Source organism: Jaculus jaculus, chromosome 13 (genome assembly GCF_020740685.1).
Source record: "Jaculus jaculus isolate mJacJac1 chromosome 13, mJacJac1.mat.Y.cur, whole genome shotgun sequence".
Classification (NCBI taxonomy): domain Eukaryota; kingdom Metazoa; phylum Chordata; class Mammalia; order Rodentia; family Dipodidae; genus Jaculus; species Jaculus jaculus.
The window spans coordinates 88,637,461-88,662,911 of record NC_059114.1 but is presented as its reverse complement, the minus strand read 5'-3'; the positions used below and the strand labels follow the sequence as shown (position 1 = coordinate 88,662,911).

Sequence of the window (25,451 nt, the reverse complement as noted above, 5' to 3'; positions counted from 1 at the left end):
TCCCCAGGACCCACCTAAGCAAGATGCACAAGGGGGCACATGCGTCTGGAGTTCCTTTGCAGGGGCTGGAACCCTGGCACATCCTCTCTCTCTCTCTCTCTCTCTGTCTCTCTCTCTCTCCCCCTCCCTCCCCCTACCTCTTTCTCTCTGTCATATATATGTAGAGAGGGAGGGAGGGAGAGAAAGAGAGAGAGAGAAAGAGAGAGTGTGTCTATTGGGCTTGCCTCAAAAAAAAAAAAGTCTGTCATTCTACCACAATTGGCTGCTGTGCCCAAGCTGTCAAGTAGAGCAGCTGCTCTTTAAGATCACCCTCCCCCAGTGGTGGCCCTGCGTGGCTGTGTCCTGGATGCTCACCTCTCCAGTTCGTCCTGGGTAGCTTTCTGTTCCCCTTCTGGGAGGCAAGGACAGCCACGCATCCCAGCACTCCTCCCCCAGTGCTGTCCTGCCTGCTCCTGGAGGGATTAGCACTCACAGGTGGCCATAGAATGCTGGTGGTCTCTGCCGGCCGCCCCTCTCCTTCCTTGTAGAAGTAGAGGGGTTTGCGGACTGGAGAGACGGCTCAGTGGTTACAGCACTTGCCTGAGAAGCCTAAGGAGCCAGGTTCAACTCTCCAGGTCCCATGTAAGCCAGATGCACAAAGTCACACAGGCACATAGTATCTCACATGTGCACAACCAAGGGAGTGCACGCGTCTGGAGTTTGGTTGCAGTGTCTGGAGGCCCTAGCATGCCGATTCTCTCTCTCTCTCTTGCGTTCTCATTTTTAAAAAGGCCACTTGGTTGGGCTTGTATCAAAAAAAAAAAAGTTTTTGTTGTTGTTTCTAGACCTCTGCCATGTGGAGGTAGATTTAGATAGCCCAGCTCCCCCTGGGCTGTGTGCCACCAAACGGCCTTCTCCCCCCCCCCCCACGGGAAAGGCCTTTCTTTCTTCTTGGTCCTACCCACCACATGGCACAGCAGTCTGTGTGGCATGCTTTGCGGTGCCAGCTCCCTTCTTGGTAAACAGGATTGCAGGGCCTCTGTGCCGTGCTCAGTGGAAGCGGAGCCTGGCTCAGCCACTGCCCTCCTGGAGCCTTCCCCATGTCACACCCATACGTTTCTCACACGGGCCCCATGCTGATCTGATGGAGCCTTGGAACGTGGTTTTAATTCAGAATCCTGGTGCTTTGCCTTTTGGGTATCCTTCGGGCATATGGTTCAGTTCCGTATGTACTCAGAAACCAGCTTCCTATGGGGCTTTTGTCAGTCTTGACTTTGCTTCATGTCCAGCATTGTAATTTTAGCCCTTAGTAGTGACTGTTGATTTTGGAGAAGTGAATCTAATTCATGATGCAATTGCATAATTAACAGAAGAATACAAGAAGTTCATGAAGAGAAAAAGATGCTTTGAGTTGTTGGAAGTGTGCAGTGAAGTAGATAGTAAGCTGACTGGCTGACTTACCTACTTAACTCCCCCATGGCTTGTTATATAACTGGGTTACAAGAATTGTGCTCACTGGCTCTTTTGGAGTCCTTACTGACACATTGTGACATGATGCGTGCCACACGTTTTATGATGTACTGTTATGCTTACAAGTAGATGTGAGAATCACTGGATTCCACTTTGGAATCTTAGAGGCATCGCTGAGGAAGGCTTTGAAGAGCCACGTGTGCAGGTTTACCTGTCGCATGCGGAGGCGTTGTGGGAGGAGAGCCGTGTCACCAGGCCCTGGACTGTGACACACCTGTAGCTCCACTTTCTTGCCCTGACGGTGACATGGGCACATGCACACATGTGGGTAGTTGAAACTGCCGGGTTTTATGTGCACTCATTCTTTTATTAGGGAGTTTCCTACCAGGTGGCATTTTTTTGGTTTATTTTTACTTATTTGAGAGCAACTGAGAGAGAGAGAAAGAGGCAGATATATAGAGAGAATGGGGGCGCCAGGGCCTCCAGCCACTGCAAACTGAACTCCAGATTCGTGCGCCCCCTTGTGCATCTGGCTAATGTGGGTCCTGGAGAATCAAGCCTTGAACCAGGGTCCTCAGGCTTCACAGGCAAGCGCTTAACCCCTAAGCCATCTCTCCAGCCCCCAGGTGGTATTTTATTAACTATCAAACGTAACTTTTTTTTTTGGTTTTTCAAGGTAGGGTCTTGTTCTAGTCCAGGGTGACCTGGAATTCACTTTGTAGTCTCAAGGTGCCCTTGAACTCATGGTGATCCTCCTACCTCTGCCTCCCAAATGCTGGATTTAAAGGTGTGCACCACCACGCCTGGCTTCATGTTTTATTTATTTATTTACTTAATTTTACAGAGAGTGAGGGAGAGAGAAAGAATTGGCATGCCAGGGCCTCAGCCACTGCAATTGAACTCCAGGTGCTTGAGCCACCTAGTGGGCATGTGTGACCTTGTGCTTGCTCCATCTCTGTGCATCTGGCTAACGTGGGATCTGCAGAGTGGAACATGGGTCCTTAGGCTTTGCAGGCAAGCTCCTTATCTGCCAAACCATCTCTCCAGCCTCTTTCTTTTCATTTTCGATGTGTGTGAGTGGGTAGTATTTTGCGCGACCAGGTCTCTTGTTCATGACTCTGCTCTGATGCTGGCTCATGAGCTTCTAGCCAGTTCTCTACCTTCACATTACTCCTCACTTGCTTCAGGCCAACTGGGATTATAGACACCCACTATAGCATCCACCTTTCCCTGGGACCTGGGGGCCCAAACTTAGACACACTTTTGCAGCTAGTGATTTAGCCACTGCGCCTTTCTTCCAGGCTCGCTTTACCTCTGAACCAACCAACGGTAAGTACATCCATCTGTAAGGAGACCTTAACTCTGCAGGTTGAGCCTGGGCATCTTCGGTGGGGAACGGTGGTTTGCAGTCACCCCCAAATGAGGACAGACCACTTTGAATTAGTGATGTCAGGACTCTCACCAGCTGTGTGTGCAGAGTAGTTAGGCTTTGAACATGGACTGTTGAGGTGGAGCTCCCATCTATTGTATTTATTTTTATTATAAAAAAGGTGTTTTTAAAGAATCACTTCAAGCTCATGATTTTAAATATATTTCCTTAGCTTCATTGCCCATTTATTCTCGTAAGAAGGTAGTTTCCTCTCTGGCTTGGGGTCCTCTTCCAGTTGGCTGTGAGTGCTTTGATGTTCCTGAGAAGCGCAGCTTCCACGTGCGTGTGCGTGGCGGGATAGTGAAGGCCAGATCTCCACTCACTCGCTTAGCGAGGGGTGCACAGTGCCGGGCTAGACCGTGTTCTCGTAGCTGTTACCACACATCCGAAGATCTGCATCTTGCTAGTTCGGCCAGTAGTCTGTTGGTAGATGCTTGGGTTGCTTTTCTGAGACTAGCTCTTTTGGGGGCAAGGTGGACATTTACACTTAGCAGCTAGGGTAATAACAGGAACGTGGGATTTTGTGTCTTAAGGTTTGCCCAGTAGTATTATGACTACTGTCCCATTTCATGGAGGCCACGTCCCCTGGAAAGGAAGAGGGTACCCAACTTCCATCTTGCCTGTTCTTGTGAGCATGTGGACAGTGTGGGGCCGTGGCAGCTGAGAGGGCCGTGGCTGGCATGGCCCTTCCAAGCAGGCCGAGGGGCCTCTTACAGTCAGTCCTCACAGAATAGCTCGTTTCTGGCTCTCAGAAAGGCAGCAGAGGCCAGCGCATGGTGGTGTGGGTCTGCACAGCGCCCACATTGACTGCCTTTGGAGCAGGGGCCCAATGTGGACACCTTTTTAACCGAATCAGGCTAGTTAATAGCACACAATAGACATTGGACATTCTGTTTAAAAAACAAAACCTTTTACAGAAATTTCCTCTGTAAAACACTTAAAAATATTTTTACTTATTTGAGGCAGAGTATGTATGTATATATGTATGTATGTATGTATGTGTGTATGTAATCTCAGGACCTCTGGTCACTGAATACAAACTCCAGATGCATGTGCCACTTTGTGTATCTGGCTTTATGTGGGTGCTGGAGAATTGAACCTGGACTTTTTTTTTTTTTAAATATTTTTATTTATTTGTTTGAAAGTGACAGGTAGAGAGAGAGAGAAAGAGAACGGGCGCGCCAGGGCCTCCAGCCACTGCAAACGAACTCCAGACGCGTGCGCCCCCTTGTGCATCTGGCTAACGTGGGACCTGGGGAATCAAGCCTCGAACCGGGGTCCTCAGGCTTCACAGGCAAGCGCTTAACCGCTAAGCCATCTCTCCAGCCCTGGCCTTTTTTTTTAATGGTCAATGTGTATTAGGTTGTTCTTCCAGGGACTGGAATGGGTATATATAATAAGTTTCATTTTTATTGATTACAGTTAATGATTGCAGTGCTGGGTATCAAACTCAGGTCTCTGTACATACTAGGCAGGCACTCTACCACTGTGCTAGACTCCCAGCCCAAGAATAGTTTTTTTAAATTTTTATTAACAGCTTTCATGATTATAAAAAATATCCCATGGTAATAACCTCCCTCCCCCACTTTCTCCTTTCTCTATCTTATGCCCTCCCCATCTCAATCAGTCTCTCTTTTATTTTGATGTCATGAACTTTTCCTCCTTTTATGATGGCCTTGTGTAAGTAGTGTCAGGCACTGTGAGGTCATGGATATGCAGGCCATTTTGTGTCTGAAGGGAGCATGTTGTAAGGAGTCCTACCCTTCCTTTGGCTCTTACGTTCTTCCTGCCACCTCTTCCGCATTAGACCCTGAGGCTTGGAAGGTGTGATCAAGATGTTGCAGTACTGAGCACTGCGGTCACTTCTTTCCAGCACCATGATATGTTCTGAGTCATCCCAAGGTCACTGTCATCTGAAAAGAGAACATTCTCTACCAAAAGGGAGAGTAGCATTAATATAAGGGTGTGAACATTAACAGAAGTGCTTATTGGGCAGTTTGATAAGCATGTATATACATTTAGCCAGATAGCAGCAGATATTACACCCCTAGGGCTCATGACTACCCCTGTTTTAAGTTTTCAGTATTAGGGATGTATTCCCTCCCATGGAGAAGGCCTCCAGTCCAATTAGAGGGCAATTGGTTTCCACCATGGTAGACGTGCCACTATTGCACCCGTTGGCTCATTTGGCCTGGCTAGCCAAATATAAGGCTTGCAGTGCTCACTGTTGAGTATCTTCACTGGTGATTTCTCTTTCTCCCATTGAACGGCATGTAGAATGGCTTCTTCCAGCTTTCTGTCAGCTGGTCTTCATGGAGGAGGTTCTCAGCTCAGTTCCAGCAGGATTTCTCAGTGGCCTTGCAGCCCAAGTATGTGGAGTCTTCAGCAGTAGGGTCTTACCATCTGTTCCTGGTGGGAAACCAAGGGCCTTGGCAATGGCCTATAATGTTTTGGGGGCATCAGGGACCACCCTGGCCAACAATTCACTGGAGGTATCCCATCCCTGGTACTGAAAATTTTCTAGCAACAATCTATGGCTCCTGAGTGTTCCATTGTCCAAAAAAGTAGTTTTCCATATGATTTATTTACATCCTCTTAGATTTTGATTAGCCCTCCCTCCATCTACCTTTCCTTTACTCGATGTCTTCCCCTGACCTTACTTAGGGCCCCCCCAATTAATCTATTCTTCTACTTACATATATACAATACCATCCTATTAAGTACCCCCTTCCCTTCCTTTCTCTTCCCTTTATATCTCTTTTCTAGCTTACTGGCCTATTTAGAGATTAAAAGGAACCAGAGAAATACAGTTTAGTCACTGAAATTTATTATCAATTTCTCAAAGCAAGTATGCATCCTCTCTGGATGAAAGGTGAGTTATTATTTCATTTAAAGAAGAGGGAGATTACACTGGGCTGCCCTTGTGGCCTTCCTGAGACCAGTGTAGATAGGGACGTGAGGCTGCTGGGTTTAAGGTAATGCTATACTGACCGCACACCTTTGTAGCCCTTTTCCTCTAAGAGACTTCAGTTCACTGGATGGCACCTGTGTTTCTGCTGATATATTCACCCAATATTTTTTTGAGTTTTGTTTAAATTGATACCTGATGGCACACAGTTTTTAGCCACAATTTATGGACTATGGGGGAGGAATCCACTGACATCTTTCACGTGTCAGTCTCGGACTGAACACCGAAAGTATGCACCGCCCTGGTGAGTGAAGCCAGGAGCCCCTGCCTGCGTAGCTGACACGTGAGGATACAGGCCGCAGAACAGGAAGTTCTCTGCTGGGAGGCGAGGAGTGCCGGAGGTCCGAGTCGCGTATGGGGAGGAAGGTCAGAGCACACGCTCTTATAGGAACTGAAACCAAGACAGTCTTCTATAAACCAGGCCTGTCCTGCAGTTTTTATCTTTCTGACTAAGGTAGCATGTCACTGACGGATTTGTAAACCCTTGATGAGCTGCTGGTCTGGCATGCCTGTAGACTTGGGGGCTTGGTGGGCAGGCATGGCACAACATTGTCAGTGCAGGAAATGCGCTTCCAGACCTTGTTCTTCGGATGGGGTCCGTACCTGTGCTGCCTGCCTCGCAGTGAGACCGGCTGTGACAGCGGACACCTCGGAGCACCGGCGAGACCGGCTGTGAGAGCGGACACCTCGGAGCACCGGCGAGACCGGCTGTGACAGCGGACACCTCGGAGCACCGGCGAGACAGGCTGTGACAGCGGACACCTCGGAGCACCGGCGAGACCGGCTGTGAGAGCGGACACCTCGGAGCACCGGCGAGACCGGCTGTGACAGCGGACACCTCGGAGCACCGGCGAGACCGGCTGTGAGAGCGGACACCTCGGAGCACCGGCGAGACCGGCTGTGACAGCAGACACCTCGGAGCACCGGCGAGACCGGCTGTGAGAGCGGACACCTCGGAGCACCAGCGAGACAGGCTGTGACAGCGGACACCTCGGAGCACCGGCGAGACAGGCTGTGACAGCGGACACCTCGGAGCACCGGCGAGACTGGCTGTGAGAGCGGACACCTCGGAGCACCGGCGAGACCGGCTGTGACAGCGGACACCTCGGAGCACCGGCGAGACCGGCTGTGAGAGCAGACACCTCGGAGCACCGGCGAGACCGGCTGTGACAGCAGACACCTCGGAGCACCGGCGAGACTGGCTGTGAGAGCGGACACCTCGGAGCACCGGCGAGACCGGCTGTGACAGCAGACACCTCAGAGCACCGGCGAGACCGGCTGTGAGAGCGGACACCTCGGAGCACCGGCGAGACCGGCTGTGAGAGCGGACACCTCGGAGCACCAGCGAGACCGGCTGTGACAGCAGACACCTCGGAGCACCGGCGAGACCGGCTGTGAGAGCGGACACCTCGGAGCACCGGCGAGACCGGCTGTGACAGCAGACACCTCGGAGCACCGGCGAGACCGGCTGTGACAGCAGACACCTCGGAGCACCGGCGAGACCGGCTGTGAGAGCGGACACCTCGGAGCACCGGCGAGACCGGCTGTGACAGCGGACACCTCGGAGCACCGGCGAGACCAGCTGTGAGAGCGGACACCTCGGAGCACCGGCGAGACCGGCTGTGACAGCAGACACCTCGGAGCACCGGCGAGACCGGCTGTGAGAGCGGACACCTCGGAGCACCGGCGAGACCGGCTGATGGCACTTCCCTCAGCCATAGCAGTGCTGTTGTCCAAAGGAGAATAAGGATTTTGAACTTGCAACTCTTCTGCTTCATACAGGACGCTTTTCTCACTTAGGTCCTACTGTTGACATCACCCCATTCTGTATTTGGGGAGCATCACTGAAGTAGAATCTGTAGAATTGAATTTAAGCTCCTTGAAGTTCAGAGACCACATTCTTTTGAGCCTATTCTACATTTCGCCCTTTCTAAAATACTTTCTCCCCCTGGGGGAAGTATATCCACTTTTATTATCTTTTAGTTTAGGGTTTTTTTGTTTTTTTTTTTTTGAGGTAGTGTCTCACTTTAGCTCAGGCTAACCTGGGATTCTCTATGTAGTCTCAGGGTGTCCTCAAACTCACATTGATCTGTCTACTTCTGCCTCCCAAGGGCTGGGATTAAAGGCATGCACCACCATGGCTGGCTTTTTATTTTTGCATTTGCTTGTATGTGTGTGTATTTGTCTATGCTGGTATATGAGTGTGTCTGTGGATATACCAGGGTCTTTTGCCACTGCAAAGAGACGCCAAATGCTCACACTGCTTTTTGCATCTGGCTTTCTGTGTGTGTTAGGGAATTGAACCTAGGTCAGCAAGCTTTGCAAGCAAGTACCTTTAACTGCTGAGCCATCGCCCCCATCCCGTTAAGGTTAAGATATTTATCTGAGGTGGGGAGTGTTAGAAGGGTGGTCAGCACCTGGGTGAGAAATTAAAAATATTGAAATGATTATGTCTTAATCCTGGTGGTTACCAATGTTTCAAAACAGTAGAGCCATTGATATTACCCTGAAAATAACACCTAACCTTTTCAAAGATCCCTTGGTAATGATCTTTTACCTGCCAGGTAGCATAATCTCACTTTGCATCTGTAACTGTCACCTTTGGTGCTTGTTCCGGGCATGGAGCCTCCTGCAGCCGTGTTGCCCAGTCCTCCTGTGGTCAGTGCTGCCCAGTCCTCCTGTGGTCAGTGCTGCCCAGTCCTCCTGTCGTCAGTGTGGCCCGGTCCTCCTGTGGTCAGTGTTGTCCAGTCCTCCTGTGGTCAGTATGGCCCAGCCCGCCTGTGGTCAGTGTTGTCCGGTCCTCCTGTGGTCAGTGTCGTCCAGTCCTCCTGTGGTCAGTGTTGCTCTTGAGGGCCTCGGTATCTTCGTGTGTGAGGACGAGCCTCAAACCTGCTACCAGGGCTCTCAAGGGAGACAACTTAGAGGTTACAGGCAGTTGCTTGCAAAGTCTGCTGGCCTGGGTTCAGTTCTCCAGTACTCATCAAGCCAGATGCACATGTCTGGAGTTTGTTTGCAGCAACAAGAGGCCCTGACCTGCCATATTCATTCCTTCGTATTTTTTCACTCACCGTCATAGAAAGTAACTAAACAGAACTGTATGTAAGTGAAACAAAACCTGTAACCAAGGTCATCACGATCACATGAGAAAGTGCACATGGGCTGGACCCTTGCAGCCACACTGGGGAACCGCGTGATTGGGTTCTGGGCACTGTGGTTCAGTGCTGTTCCCGTTCACTACTCACTCACTGGGTTCCAGAGAACTTGTCATTTTTAGGTCACATGGTTGAACAGTGCCCATGGACCACTTTAAGCATTTGCATTGCAATCTACACAACATTTCCTCACTATGTAAGATGAGTGTGCAGTGATCCTAGGAAATTGTAAAAATGATAGGAGTTTTACCTCTGTTGATGCTCAGAAAATGGTGTTTTACATTGTACTGTAAAGTTTGAGATCTTCTGAAGAGAAATCGATCGGCAGCATTGTAAACTAAATGCAGGCTCTGCTGAGGAAGGCGGAACTTTCTTTCTCCTCTTTCCTGGCACCCTTGATGGAAGTAATGAGGTCCACGTGGCAGGGCGTCCGGTGACACCAGTTGTGTGCATGTTGATGAGAAACCTTCCTGCCTTTCTTTCAAGGTCATGTCCTCCGTGATTACTCTTGAGCATTATGTAACTTTTCTCAATACATCGAGCTAATTGAGTGCTGCTTTAAATTTGCCAGTGCCCACCTCTCACCTCTGTGTGCCTCATTTACTTACGTAAGGGAATGGCAGAGATTAGTGCCGTTTCACTGACTGGACTGGGAGGGTGTGGAACTTGGGGTGCATGTAGAAAGTCCTGTCTGATCTTTCTTTGCTAAGTGTGCCCCCATGTTTGTGTTTCTAGGCGGCAGAGACAAGCGTGGCGGTCCCATCCTAACATTTCCAGCCCGCAGCAATCATGACCGAATACGGCAGGAGGACCTCCGGAGGCTCATCGCGTACCTGGCCTGCATTCCCAGGCAAGTGCGGCGCGACTCGGGCCTGCCGCTCTCTTCCCAGTGTTAGAGATGCGGCACTATTTCCTTTAGAAAGCAGCTAACGAGTAGCCTGAATACTGAGGAGAGGAAAGAAGAAGTTAAAGGTCACTGTCTTTCTCTTCAGTTTTATTTTGAATTGTGGAAAACACTATGAATTGGGGTCAGGAGACAGGCTTCTGCTATTGATTGTGGATTTGGGATATTTCCTTAGCTGGGGTTTTAGCACTGTAGGTGCATTCAAGCACCCTCTTCATTGTGTGTGATACTCATGCACCGCGGAGTGGGTTTTCAGAAACTGCTTGCTGCTTTTGACTCACTCATCTGTCTTTAGGCTAGACTTCTGTGCTCTACAAACACCATTTTTGGGGGGGGATTTCGAGGTGGGGTCTCCCTCTAGCCCAGGCTGACCTGGAATTCACTATGGAGTCTCAGGGTGGCCTTGAACTCATGCTGATTCTCCTACCTCTGCCTCTCAGTGCTGGGATTAAAGACATGTTCCACCACGCCCAGCAACAAACACGGTTTTGATTTGTGGTGTGTTGAAGCTCCGTGTTGCCTAGTGTCCTGGGTTATCAGTTTGTGAACTCCCGTTAGCTGTGAAAGTCAGAGAGACTTTCAGTGGGGGTGCCGAAGAACCCCGAGGACAAGCAGTGTTTCACTTTCCAGAGAGCCCATACTAGAGGGAAGGGCAGCCAGTGAGGAGGACAGACACTCGAGTCTTCATTTCTGCCATAGGAATGTGTGCCGTTGCAGTCTTACTTGAAGAACTGACAGCTGGTGAGGACATTTGTACCTTTATTGTAGTGTCTAATTGTTCCTGTTAGACGTGAACTAGAATGTACGGCAGATGCAGTCCTGAAGACATGTTGAGGATTGGTGTGGGCCTCCCTAGGAAGACAGACTCAGCCCTTAGGTACCTCCTTCTAGAAGAGCTGTGCTGAAGGAGAGCTTAAATGACAGCTATGGTGGGGAGCGACGACACTGCCTAAGACACTACAAGCAGATGTGGTCACAGCACAGGCTGGGGTGCAGTGACTGTGGAGCCGCATCATTCTGCCCAGTAGTGCACCATCAGGATGATGCTGGCCTAGTCAACTTGGCTAGATTTGGAATCATCTCAGAGACCCAGCACTGGGAATGTCTGGTGTTTCCAAGGCCTTTTAACAGAGAAGGATGGGTGGTAGCGTCCCAAGGATGGGTTGCGTACATGAGAAAAGGGGAAAGGAGCAGGAAAGCCTGGTGAGCAGCAACGTTCTTCTCTCTCTGCTTCCCGATGGCACACATAGTGTCACTGGCTGCCTCACACTCCTGCAGCCACAGCCAGAGCTGCCCTTGCCACCACATCTTCCCCATCGCGTGGCCTCGCCCCTCATGTGACGGTTCTGCTTGCTTTGGTCAGATACCCGACTGCAGCCGTGCAGCCAGCGGCAGTGTAATGAGTTTTGAAAGCTGAGGTGGATGGAAGAGATCACACTAGGGCCCTGCTGAGACTTACTGCCGAAGAGAATGTTGCATCCCTGCTGCTGGCAGTGAAGTCAGCTTTTGTCCCGATGGTTTGACCTGCAAAGAACACTCGTGGGTGCTTCCAGGAAGGTTCTGTTCCTCGGGAGCAATCTTGGTGTGCCACTGACCAAGCAGCAGAGCGCTCCTCGCCCCGATGGAAAACGCTTTCCTTCCCTCTTCCCTCTGGTGCTTCTCTGGCATGGGCAGCTGGGGAGATCAGGTTTGGGAAGGCTCTCCTCATTTATTAGTGACGGAGTCACACTACTGCCTGCCGAGTTGTTCTGTGCTGGCTTCTGGTGTGGTGATGGAAGAGGAAAGGTCAGAATACAGAGGGCATTGTGAAAAAATAAACAAAAAACCCCTCTCGTCAATGTGGCACTTGCCATAGAGTGTGATTAAAAACCAAGGCTGAGGCTGGAGCTCAAAGATGAAGTACATATAGGCTTAGCACACACAAAGCCGTGAGTTCCACCCCTGACACCTAGACAGACAGACAAAGTTTAATTTGGGTGATTTAAAAATATTCACACAATCAGAATACCATATAACTTGAATGCTTTGTTACCTAATTTTACACACACACACACACACACACACACACGCACGCACGCACATATATTTAGTTTTTCAAGGGTCTCACTGTAGTCCAGTCTGACCTGGATTTCACTATGTAGTTTCAGGGTGGCCTAGAACTCATGGTGATCCTCCTACCTCTGCCTCCCGAGTGCTGGGATTAAAGGTGTGCACCACCACACCCAGCTGTAATTATAAATTTACATTGGTAGTAAATAAATCACATAAAAATTATTTATTTTCAAGCAGAGAGAAGAGAGACAGGTAGAGAATGGGTGCTCCAGGGCCTCTTGTCACTGTAAATGAACCCCAGACACATGCGCCCCCTTGTGCATCTGGCTTACATGGGTCCTGGGAATCAAACCTGGGTCCTTTGGCTTCGCAGACAAATGCCTTAACTGCTAAGCTATCTCTCCAGCTCAATAATCACTTTCAATTTCATTCATAACATCAGCTCAGGTATATTTTGGGTCACCTGGATGACCTACTTTTCAGAAACGAATCTTTTTCCCCATGGAAAATTGTGAGTATAGATAGAACAGAATGCCATGATGAACTCCACACACGTTATTCAGTTTCCACGTTTATCATCTTTTGCCAGTTTTGTTTTTCTCTATAATGCCATGTGATCTCTCACAAATACTTAAGCATGTGCTTGATGACTCTTTGTCCACAGCGTACAGTCCCATCACTTCATTGCCTTGATTGGCTTTTGTATTTACAGCCCCAAGTGAAAAGAAATGGCATTTGGTTTGTCCTTTGTTAAGAAGTTAACACATAAATGATGTATCTGTGCAATGATAATAAAGGTTCTGTGTACTGTAATGGAGAGGGTGGCCACAGAGTGAGTCCCCTGTTCCCAGATGTCCTTCAGGCTCACTGTCTCCAGGGAGCCCTCGGGGCAAAGGAGCACGTTTGCTTTCAATGAGGTCCACGTCAGTCTTGGGCTTGTGGACCTGCTTGTACGTCATTTGTAAGTGGGGTCATTTGTTGAAGCTTCAGCGTAGCACAAGCCCAACTCTCCCTTGTGTGCAGGTCCTGGGGGTGGGGGATAGTGACCCCTTTCTAGGATGTGAAGGTAGCCTTCTGGTGAGCCCTTACCAGTCAGCGCAGCCTCATGTTCCAGTGTGGCGAAGCGTACTAGCCTGGGACCAGTTCCTCAATAACTTCTGTTGGTTTTCTGCTGTATGAAATGTGATAGTAATTCGTGTATCTAGGATTGCTGAGGATGCTGAGTAAGGTGACTTATGTACATCCAGCACAGTACGTGGCGTAACTATTATTTTTCTTTCAGACTCACTCTTACTTCCTTCATTTTCTTTTCCTTGTGCTGTTTTCTTGGCATGCGTCCCGCAGGTGAATGTGACCCGAGCAGCGACGCAGCCGTAGGGCTTTAGGTGCTCCCTGCCCTCCGTCCTCTTAGGAAACATCAGGCTACCTGCACAGGGACTTGCCAGGCATACCCAGGAGGAGGCTGGCGGCAGCATCTCCTTCTGATGCCATTGAGATTTCTGCATGATGGAAGCTGCCACCTGCAGCTGGTGCTGCTTGAGGTTCATATCATGCTGCTTAACTTCCAGGCCATTCTCGCTCTAGAATGTTCTATAGTAGCCAATGGGTAAACCATTCTGACTCTTGCAAAATCCTTGATTGACTCTTTTGAGAGGTACATTCTTGTAGGAACTCAGGAAAGTGCTGTGTTTGTTCTGTTTGTTTTTAAAATCTGCCAGTTTTATCTAAAATTTCTTTTTTTTAAATTTTCTTTTGTTTATTTTTATTTCTTTGAAAGCGATGGACACAGAGAGAGAAAGAGGCAGATAGAGAGAATGGGCACGCCGGTGCCTCTGGCCCCTGCAAATGAAATCCAGATGTGTGCGTCCCCTTGTGCATCTAGCTAACGTGGGTTCTGGAGAATCGAGCCTCGAACTGGGGTCCTTAGGCTTCACAGGCAAGCACTTAACCAGTAAGCCATCTCTCCAGCCCTTATCTAAAATTTCTTTATCTCATAGGCAACCAGGGGGGAGCTGTTGGGTAAAATTCCTAGAACGACTAGCTAATAAGTCATGCTTCCCCGAAGTGAGTGTCTGTCACTGTGGTAGAGGTGGGACACAGAGCTTGCTCATGGGCAGGTGCCAGTGTGTGCTTGGCTCTCACACAGAGCAGCTGGGTTTGGCTGTTTGCAGTGGCTGCTCTCCTGATACCTGGCTTGTAATGTGATGAAAGCCTGTGGACGCCAAGCTGGTACTTGTGCTGTTCTTACTACCGAGGGAGCCGCTGGGTGGGAGCAGCTTGAGGCGGAGGAGGGAGAGTTAATCCTCCTGTAAACCATGCAGGCAGAGCTTAACACCTTCTGGGCACTTGTCCTCTGCTTGCTCTTGCTGTTAGGCCCGAGTTACTCGGGATCCCTTTTAAGCCCCTTTCAAGTGGAGGGCTTTATAGTTTATGTGCATACTGGAGAAGGCTCTGTTGGGAGAAAGGCAGGCTGCGCGGGATTTTATCTGGGCCTGGTGAAGACTGATACATCACACACAGTCTGCCAAACAGCACCCAGTAAGACAGAGATTGACCTCTACAGTGCTGTCTGTACTGAGGGGCAGCAGGACTGGGCCTGGGCGTGAACGCTTCCCCAGGCCAGGGGTGACTTCTGAGCTTAGCATCCAGGGGCGACTCCTCTTCCTGTGGCCCCCTGGCAGTGCTGCCCCAGAACCTCGGAAGCCTTACACTTAAATTTTTTTTTTCAATGTATGTATTAGAGAGACATAGGTAGAAGGCATGCTAGGTCCTCCAACCACTGCAAATGAACTCCAGTTGCATGCACCACCTTGTTCATCTGCTGTCATGGGTGTGGGGAATTGAGCCTGAGTCCTTAGGCTTTGCAGATTAGAGCCACAACTGCTAAGTCATTTCTCCAGCCCCCTTGTACTTTCTACGAATGAACTCTTGCCAAATGCAAGCCTTATCAGAATTTAGAGACTCAGAATACTCAATTTGGGGGGCAATAGGTGTTGTGAAGGAGGCCAGAAAAGCAACGGTGCTTCTGCCTGAAGTAGGAACAGAGTGGGAGCCCTAGGACCACAATGCTGGGGACCAAGAGAAGCGAGAGTGGCGGTACAGGCGGTGCCGGGAGCACTTGTAAGTGAGCACAGCTCGCAATCCCAGTGGAGCATCGGCTAGCGTCTCACTGCTGTGGCCAAGTACCCGAGGAAAAGTAAGGGAGAGGAAGGGTTCGCGATCTCACCTGTGGTCATCCTGTCGTCATGAGAGGGTCCTGGGGCAGAGTGGGCTACTACGTGGTGGGCAGGAGGTAGAGGGGAGGATGCAGGAAGAGGCCAGGGCAGGAGATAGCAAGGACGCACCCTAGTGACCTACAAGACCCCACCTCCTGCATGTCACCTTCTTTCCCCAGTGCCAGCATTGTGAATCCTTCCAGAGATGAATGCATTCATTAGGCTGGGACTGTCCTATCAAGTCACTTTCTCATTGCTGGGGCAAAATACCCAACCAGGAGCAGCTTATAAGAAGGAAAAAGGGGTTAATTCAGCTTACGGTTCTGGAGGCAGAGTCCGTCTTGGAGGTGAAGACTGGGGAGCAGTGTGGTGGTTTGAACGTCAAATGTCCCCATAGACTCCTGTGTTTGAATCGCTCGTCCCAAGCTGGTAGTGCTACTTGGCAAGGTTGTGGATCCTTTAGGAATGGTCACTGGTGACGAGCCTTGCCATTTCACAGTCCAGCCCTGCTTGCTGTACACGCTGCCTGTCCTTCCTCCCTGTCCGTGTGCCCTCAGCTTCTCTTGCGCACTTCTCCCACGGTGATGGACTATAGTCTTGGGAACCACGAGGCAGGTTAAACCCTCCCCTCCATAAGCTGCTTCTGATTAGGCATTTTGTCACAGAAATGGGAAAGTAGCTGACGGAAGCAGGAAACTGGCAGTGTGCTGTCACACCAGCAGGGAGGAGGCAGAGCTGGACTGTAAGTCCACAGCTGCCACCAGGGTCATGTCTCCTCTGGCAAGGCCACTCCTGAAGGTCAGCGTCCTCCCAAACTCTGACCGAGGGTCCGTGTTCAGACACACGAGCCTCTGGGGCAGCTCTCTCGATCTGTTCTTCTCTGGGACTGTCACAGGTAACTGGCAGGCGTGCTTTATTAATCTGCTAGAGCATTCTAGTCCCTGTCATCAGGGTGGCAGGTTAGTCAGTCCTCTGGCCTCTCCCCACCAGGCTTCTCTGTGAGCAGGGTTCCTGCTGACTTTCGCAACACAGACGTTTCAGTCTCATATTGATGTGACTATATCTGTGAGACTGTGAATCAAGTAAGTGTGATGCTGTGAATCAAGACATGGGAGAGAGAGAGAGAGAAGCAGTGGAAGGAAGGGCAGAGGAGCAAGCCAAGCTGTGTAAGAGAATGAAATTACCTTTAATGTTGATTTACTTTGTTTGCTTTTTAACAGTGTGTACTGATAGCAAATCATTTTCTGAGTTTTCAGACTAGACTAGTTTATAGGGTAATTACCTGACGCAGAAAATGTTTAGTACAGTCATTTATGTTAGGTGCCGAGTTTCCCATCAGATCTCGGGCATCCGTCCTGGTCGTGGTCTGGCACCGGCCTCAGGAGCCCAAGTGGAGGATTGGAATTCACTCTACAGTGGGCCATTCGGAAGCCAGCACCTCCATCCGTATGCATCTTGAAATTATGTTGTAGACCATGGAGTCCCTGCCTGTTTGAGGATACCTTGCTTAATCTTTTCTTGAGACTGTGGTGGTTGGGGGGACGCAGGGGTGGCCGTGTCTTGCTTTTTTGCCCAGCCCAGTCTCTAGTCTCAGACACACAGACTCAGGATCCTCCCGCCCCAGCTTCTTGAACGTTGGGCCCACAGCCCTTCCGAATTATGCCCAGCTATAACTGCTCTTATTGAACTGTCAGGAGCCAGAGAGAAAGAACATGACTGCTCGCATGTGACTTGTGCCAGGAACCCGCATGGTGCCCACACGGCATCTGTAACCCCAGCGACACCAAATGTAGACAGCAGATAAAGTCGTCATGCCTGCACAGAGCCTTCCGAAAGGGTGGGCCGGGTGGGGAGAAGGGACAGCCGCACGGACGGGCCAGGCACAGGACAGAGGGAACACGTGGGACGCTGCACAGCTGTTAGCGCATCTATGGTGGCAGAAGCACCGCTGCGCTCGTTTCTGAGAGTCCTGAGGTAACTGTTCCCAGCCTGGGATCAGCGCACGGCGAGTTTGTGTTCACTTAGTGAACTTAGGGGCCTCGGGCTGTGGGGTTACGGAACTCGTTTGTTACCAGTTAGCCCCAAAAGCCCAGAGAAATGAGTGCGGTGTTTGTTCGCCCCTTCCCAAGAGGAGCCAGCGCACAGCACCACACACCGGAGTTTGGAGCCGGTGTGGGGCCGCCCTCCTTCCTCCACGCTCTGTCCTCTTCCAGCACCAGGGAGGGGCCAGGTGAGAGGAGAGCCGAGCCCCCGCCCCGCCTCCGAGTCACAGCCCTGGTGTCAGCCCCTCTTTCTCCACAGCGAGGAGGTGTGCAAGCGAGGCTTCACGGTGATCGTGGACATGCGCGGGTCCAAGTGGGACTCCATCAAGCCGCTGCTGAAGATCCTGCAGGAGGCCTTCCCTTGCTGCATCCACATCGCCCTGATCATCAAGCCGGACAACTTCTGGCAGAAACAGAGGACGAACTTTGGCAGTTCTAAGTTTGAATTTGAGGTAACTACCTGTGCAGCCAGACCCTACCCCACAGATGTGCTTTATTAAAAGCTGACAGATCCTCGCCATTTTAGGCTGGTGCAGATCTTTCAAAGCACATGTTCAACGGGCCCTGGATACCATTGTGAACACAGTCTGTAGAATTAGTTACTGCATGAAGTGGAAAGGCCATGTTCCGTACCAAAGTGGGGACTTTGGCACAAATTTAGGTTTCAGATCTCTGGATCAATCAGGAGTGGGCGGCCGTGTGGGCCACACGTGCACCTTGGAAGGAGCATCGTGTTCCTGGCAACCACTGAATATACTCTCAGCCAGCCATGGGCTGTGCGTGGCTGCAGCCTCGCCCAAAGCCTGAGGGGTGGCAGGAGGGACACCTCCTGGTCCTCAGTTCACCTGTCACCGATGGCAGAGGATGGCCTGCCACTTCACATGCCAACCTGCTCACCCACTAGTGGACACGGTCCCTTGAACAGCTGTGCTGATTTGAAGTCAGTCATGCCTTAGAGGGCGGCGGCTGACAGGCCAACTCGTCTGCTAACGTAACTTTCTTCCCCACTATTGGCCTCCTCTCCTTAGGACACCCCATTCTGACAAGGCTTGTGATGTGCTCACTTTAATGTGACGGTTGCAGGAGGAAAGTGTTCCCGGCAGCCTGAAACTTGGCTCGGGCTCCATTCTCTAATAAGATTGGAATACTTTCTGATAATAAATCATAAATGGCCATTTCTGCTTGCATAGCTTGCTGCTTCTGCCAACTCTGCCCGAGTCTTAGGTTTCAGTATGTCACAGTCATGTATTTTAACGTAAATAATATGAATGTGAGGAAAAGCATTCTGTCTGTTACACACTGTGCTTTTCAAAGTGGCTTCCTGTGTGTGTTACATGGGTTTTTAAATATCTTTCCGTAGTACTGATTTTTCTACATGAAGCTTGAATTTGGTTTTAAGTTAAATTTAAATCTATACTTGAGGTTCAAGAGATATAAAGGGCACCTTTCGCTTCAAAAGTATGGATTGGTTTTAGAAGATATTTTATTAGCTCTTAGCTATTTTGAGAATTTAGAGTATGTTGTATTTAATTACACACACACACACACACACACACACACTTGTATAAATGTAGATATCTGTGTATATATGCTCTAAAAAAGTGATTTGCACTCATAGCAGTATTTACCAGCCTGATTCCTAGTGTCTAGTGTCCCCCTCATGGGAGTGCCTGCACGTGTTGGCCAGTCCCCCGAGAGAGTGCCCCTCCATGGAGGTTACTGACCGTCAAGTAGTCAGGCACGAGCCTTCCGTAGGCTGAAGTGCTGGGTCGGGGTGAGCCTCTCTCCAGCTGTCCCACTTCTGCCGTCACGTCAGCCAGCCAGCATGGAGGTGCCGGTGCTGGGCTTCTGTCAGGCTGGAGGGACAAAGGTGGAGTTAAACCAGTCTTCCTTTTACTCTTTTGGCCCCAGACCACACTCCTTTCCCTTTTGTCTTTGCTTTTATTTCTTCAACCCCGAGCCTGCCTCGGCCCTAATACCAGTACTGATCTCCGTGCTCTGAAGGGATGAGGGGGAAAGTCTTGCTTCAACTAATCGACCCAACTTTTGTCACTGTTAAATTGGAGTGTGAGGCAGCTTATGGCCAGCTCTTGGATTGCTGCCAAGTATAACAAGTTATCACCACAAAGGAGACAGCTCCTTTGTCTCTACTCTGAGAAAGTAGCCTCTGCTTTCTCGCTGACCCTGAGATATTTTGTAAATCTTGAACAAGTCTTTCTAGCCTGTCACGTGTTCCTTGGTGGGGAATGTGGGAGGGAGAAAGGGAGGGAAGACGACGACTGAGGTGATGAAGGTGGTCTTAGGGAGCAGTGCTTTGAGCGGTGACAAGCAGGAGGCCCGCGCCCTCGGAAGGGCAGGGCACGCGGTGCCAGTGCCGTGGGCGGGACAAGACGCACTGGAGAAAGGGCAGCTTCTCGGGTCTGCCTTGACACCACACTGTGGCCCGTTTCCACACAAATGTGCCCAAGGTAGTGGGTCGCCCTCCACTGTCTGACAGGAATTGGACGAGGCCTTGGGGACCCCACCACCCCATGCTGCCTGCGCCCCTCTGCTGGTCCACCATCCTCGTGCTTCTTGCAGCATGTGTGTGGGAAACAGAACTGGGCACGTGATGCTTTCTATAAATAGGCTGTGTTTGACTTTGGAAATCTTGGCCTAAGCACTATGCACTGTTCAGTGATAAGACCATGTTGAATTTGTTCATGTTCTCACATGTAATTTTCTTTTCCTTAAGACGAATATGGTCTCTTTAGAAGGCCTTACCAAAGTCGTTGATCCTTCCCAGCTGACTCCCGAGTTCGACGGCTGCCTAGAGTACAACCACGAAGAGTGGATTGAAATCAGAGTAGCTTTTGAGGACTACATCAGCAACGCAACCCACATGCTGTCCCGGCTAGAGGAGCTTCAGGACATCCTTGCAAAAAAGGAGTTGCCTCAGGACCTCGAGGGGGCCCGCAGCATGATCGAGGAGCACTCCCAGCTGAAGAAGAAGGTGGTGAAGGCGCCCATCGAGGACTTGGACGTGGAGGGCCAGAAGCTGCTCCAGAGGATCCAGAGCAGCGGCAGCTTTCCCAAGAAGAACTCGGGCTCGGGCAACGCGGACCTGCAGAACCTCCTGCCCAAGGTGTCCTCCACGCTGGACAGGCTGCACTCCACGCGGCAGCACCTCCACCAGATGTGGCACGTCAGGAAACTGAAGCTGGACCAGTGCTTCCAGCTGCGGCTGTTTGAACAGGATGCGGAGAAGGTAAAGTCGGGAGGCTGTGCCCAAGCCTAGGGCTAGCTCCCGGTCACAGGGCCAGCATGGTCAGGTGAGGCAAGAGAGAAGGCAAGACCACGGGCCTGGGCTCGCCGTGGGAGGGCAGCGAGGGCAGCCCAGGGTTGAGCCAAGATCTGCCTCCAGCTTTGCTCATTATGAATGCAATGCTATTTTACAAATTCCCAGTTAAAACTGATGGTTTCATGTAAAGTGCCTGCCTGCAAGATAGGCAAGAATGGTATTTTTAGTTCAAAGTAACCGTTCCATGAGTGCACTTTGATACCACCAAGCCAGACAGAGCCCCACTCAGACCTGTCTTCGAGTGTGGCTTTAAAACAAAAGTTGGGCAACGCAGGCAGGAATGATCTCTGTTCTTGTGTTTTATTCTTGTGTGCCACACAGACTCACTGATCAAAGTGAATTCTTGTTGATTACAGGCTCATGAGGTCTGCAGTGGGAGCGGGGCACGCCCAGCAGAAGTGGGTCCTGGCCGTTGACTTGGCCAAGTTACTCTTATGATTGCACTCATCCACTTTTTAAACACAGACTGATGAGTATTTTGTAACATAAACACTAGTATTAAATCTGATGCAAGATGTGAAAAGACCTTTAGAAAGGTAACAGTCGCATTACCCTGTTACACTTTTGACTTGCTGTCAGTGTGCCTTGGCTTAAGGTAGTGTCTAGTAGAAGCCACTAACTAGAAAGTCTCCAGCCACTTCAGAAACTCCTTACTATCTGAGGAACTCTGGTCAAGCTAAATGACAGATGTCTCCATTCCCTTTAATGGTTTTCTGTGAATCTTAAAACAAACAAAAATTATTGGGGCTGGAAAGATCGCTTAGTCAATAAAGAATTTACTGCCTGCCTAAGCAGTACCTTCACAAGACCCTCAAAATAGGAGAAAAAGACGATGGCATCAAAATAAAAGAAACTAACAGAGGGAGGGGATATGGTGGAGAGTGGAGTTGTCAAGGGGAGGTAGGGGAGGGAAAGGAATTATCATGGATTATTGTTTGTAAGTATAGAAGTTATCCATAAGGGCTGGAGAGATGGCTTAGCGATCGAGTGCTTGTCTGTGAAGCCTAAGGACCCCGGTTCAAGGCTCGATTCCCCAGGACCCACATTAGCCAGATGCACAAGAGGGTGCACGCGTCTGGAGTTCGTTTGCTGTGGCTGGAAGCCCTGGATTGCCCATTCTCTCTCTTTCTCTCTGCTTCTTTCTCTTTCTCTCTCTGTCACTCTCAAATAAATAAAAATAGACAAAAAAGTTGTCAATAAAACAGGTATGCATTAAAAAAAGAACTTACTGCACAAGAATGGGGTCCAAGTTTGATTCTAGTGCCTGCTAGACGCTGTTGATGTACCAGCTTGGAGCTGGGAGGTGGAGGAAAGGGTCCCTGGAGCTTGCTAGCCAGCTGGCCCAGCCTAGTTCTGAGCTCCAGGTTCAGAGAAACACCCTGTGTCAAGAAACAGGGTGAAGGTGGCTCAGCAGTCCAAGCACTTGCTTACAAAGCCTACTGTCCTGGGTTCCATTCCCAAACCACTTACATAAGCTGTGTGCAGGATGTATACATTCCCAAAATACACTGCCTCCAGGAGGCATTAATTCCCAAATCTACACACACACGCCAGTAGGGTGAGTAGTGATGAGGACACTCCCTGTTGTCCTCTGTCCTTCACACCCATGTATGCACACACATACATGTACCCACCGTGTGAACATGCTTACACACCACATACACACATGGCAGAAAAAAAGGGTTATTTGTGGTGTTGAGGATCAAACCCATGGTCTTGTATATGTAGGTAAGTGTTCTGTTATTGAGCTATGCCTCATTGCTTCTTTTAAAAAGTCTCAATTTGCATCCTTATCCATGTAGCATCTACCTTCGAGATCCTAGTTAAGATTCCCAAGTCATTGTCGAGCATTGTGGTACACACCTTTAATCCTGGCACTTGGAAGGATCAGGAGTTCAGAGTCATCCTTGGCTATTTAGGGCTGCATGAGACCCTGTCTCAAAAGAAAATTTTAAAAATCTCAAGTCCTTTTAAGTTTTGGGGTCTTTCCTCCTTCCTTCCTCCCTCCTTTTTCTTATTGTTTGAATTTGCTCAGGAGTCTGTACCCTTGCATCACAGACAGTAACGTTTTTGTCACTGGGTTCCTATCAGGAATCTGTGTGTAGATCCCAAGCCAGCCAGAGACTGGGCAGTCCCGGTTCTACCTGTGGTCTTGTGTGGGAGAGCTAGTTGACACAGCGTTTTGAGGTGAGGGGACTCGGGCTATGGAGACAGAGCTTCCGATCTGCTCACTAATCCTCCTCACAAGATGGGGCCCTCCTACAGATCTGTTCGTTTAGGGCTGCTGGCCTATTGGAAGTATGGGGGCCAGACCGTGTCAAAGGAGAGCAGCTCCCTCTCTTAGCCTGGAGCCCTCAGCCCTTTCTGCAGCAATTTCAGACTGTCTTTTCCTCCCGGTAGATGTTTGACTGGATCACACACAACAAAGGACTCTTCCTGAACAGCTACACAGAGATCGGGACCAGCCACCCCCATGCGATGGAGCTTCAGACGCAACACAACCACTTTGCCATGAACTGTATGGTAAGCTGAGCTGAGGACCCAGCATCCTGGCACGTAAACAGTTTTAGCAAATGAAGGTGTTGAGTCAGTCAGGACCCCTCATCTCTCAGAACACTGTGGGGCCTTCAGACGGGGTTTCACTTTTTTTTTAACTTTTAAAATATCACATTTTTATTCAGGTTTTTACAAAGGAGTGGGGAAAGGGAAGGCTGGGAGGTCAGGGGAAATAAAGTAGGGAGAAGAGAAGTTCACCACATGGATCCCAAAAGCCCATGTGGGCCATGTATAGCCCAGGAATCCATGTGACCAGATACTGATCTGGGGAACAAAACATGGAAAGAAAAGAGAAAAGAAAGTTCAAGGAGGCCCTGCCATGTGGGGAGCTGGAGGAGATAAAGAACCCATGTGGAGAGTAAAGGCTAGGGTCTAGGCTGAGCCCCTCTTGAGCCAGCCCATGCCCAGGGTAGTGAAAAAGTCACCCATGGCTGGAAGTTCCCAGGTGATCCCGAGAGAGTCACTTTTTAGTATGGACAGGCTCTTTGACCTCTTTGCCTGATCTATGAAGCAGGCGCATTGCCTCATTCTCTCTGGGGCTAAACATCAAGTGTGGCGCGTGGCCTGCAGCCGCTGCTCAGTGAACGGGCATCACCTGCGACATCACCAGTGTGATTAAGCACCAGAGGAACTGCTGTGAGCAGGAGTGCTTGCTCATTTTCTCTCACGATTAAAGCATTTTTCTTACTTGCTAGAACGTAAGTATTTTGAGTGAAGCTCATTTCCAGAAAGGATGTGGAAGCTCTGTAGCACACTGGGTGACAGTACGGAGGGAGTTTGCACACCTGACCCTCTTGTTGCGGTCAGGTTCACACTGCTGGCAGAAATCGCCCAACCAAGAGCAGCTTGCAGGAAAAGACGTCTATTTTGGCTACAGGTTCAAGGGGAAGCTCCATGATGGCATGAGCAGAGGGTGGACATCACTCCTTGGCCCTTCCCACATAAGGTGAACAACAGCAACAGAAGAGTGTGCCAAACACTGGCAAGGGGAAACTGGCTGTAACACCCATAAGCCCACCCCAACAATACACTCCCTCCAGGAGGCGTTAATTCCCAAATCTCTATCAGCTGGGAACCTAACATTCAGAACACCTAAATTTATGGGGTCACCTGGATCAAACCCCACTACATTCCACCCCTGGCCCCCATAAACTGCTAACCATACATGGTCTAAAATGTAATGCATTCATCCAACTTTAAAAGTCCCCATAGTTTTTATCAATCCTAATGAGGTTCATGCATCCCCATAATCCAAGGTTTTTTGTTTTCTGGGTTTTTTTTTTCTTTCTTTCTTTCTTTTTTTTTGTTTGTTTTTTTTTTTTTGAGATAGGGTTTCACTCTAGTCCAGGCTGACCTGGAATTCACTATGGAGTCTCAGGGTGGCCTCGAACTCACGATGATCCTCCTACTCCTGCCTCCCAAGTGCTGGGATTAAAGGCATGTGCCACCATACCCGACTAATCCAAGGTCTTTTAACTGAGCCATAATACCAAAAAATTCCCAAACAAACCATAATGACACAATACACATTCACACTGCAAAAAATGTCATTTAGCCTAGCAAGGAAATAGTCAATCAATATAAGATTTAAAACAACCAGGGCAAACATCAAACTCTATAGTTCGAAGACCAACAACTTTAGCCAGTAACAAGTATCCAAGTCCGATAATACTAACCAGCAGCAAGTCTCTGGCATTTCAATTCTGCCCCTCCAACTAGGCTTACAAGCTCGAGGGGAAGCTCCACGATGGCAGGGGAAAACGATGGCATGAGCAGAGGGTGGACATCACTCCCTGGCCCACATAAAGTGGACAACAGGAGTAGGAACAAGAGAGTGTGCCAAACACTGGCAAGGGGAAACTGGCTATAACACCTGTAAGCCTGCCCCCAACAATCCACTGCCTCCAGAAGGCGTTAATTCCCAAATCCCCATCAGTTGGGAACCCAGCATTCAGAGCACCTAAGTTCATGGGGGACACCTGACTCAAACCCCCACACCTCCCCTGCTCTCATTCCGACCCTTCAGGAATGCTTAGCAATTGTCCATGGCACTTACTGACGCAGAACATTCTTCCTGCTGCCTGTAGAGTTTGGACGCCGGGCTGCCGCTACTTCTGAGCTTGATGGCGCCGAGGCAGGAAGAGTGTAGTCTAGCAGAGTTACTTGCCTCAGAACAGCCAAGAAACAAGAAAGGATAGTGCTCCCACCACGCTCTCAGGGGCATGCTCCTCAGGACCTCCTCCCTCTAGCTAGGTCCTCCCTCCGCTGCCACCAGGTGAGGACCAAGCCTTCGGCAAGCCCTCCACATGTGAACCTTTGGGAGACACCCCAGCTCCGAACTGTA

At 49.9% G+C, this 25,451-nt stretch overlaps 1 protein-coding gene across 3 annotated transcripts in view; it reads left to right on the top strand.

The window, feature by feature from the left end:
* Trio (trio Rho guanine nucleotide exchange factor) overlaps positions 1-25,451 on the top strand; it is a 353,577-nt gene that overhangs the window by 134,230 nt on the left and 193,896 nt on the right. For 2 of the 3 annotated variants that reach the window (XM_045132004.1, XM_045132005.1), the window contains exons 3-6: positions 9,734-9,848; positions 17,471-17,663; positions 19,946-20,458; positions 22,952-23,074. In XM_045132004.1, the coding sequence (XP_044987939.1) occupies positions 9,734-9,848; positions 17,471-17,663; positions 19,946-20,458; positions 22,952-23,074 (944 nt within the window). The remainder of the gene's footprint in view (positions 1-9,733; positions 9,849-17,470; positions 17,664-19,945; positions 20,459-22,951; positions 23,075-25,451) is intronic. The other variant, XM_045132006.1, reaches the window with a different exon arrangement.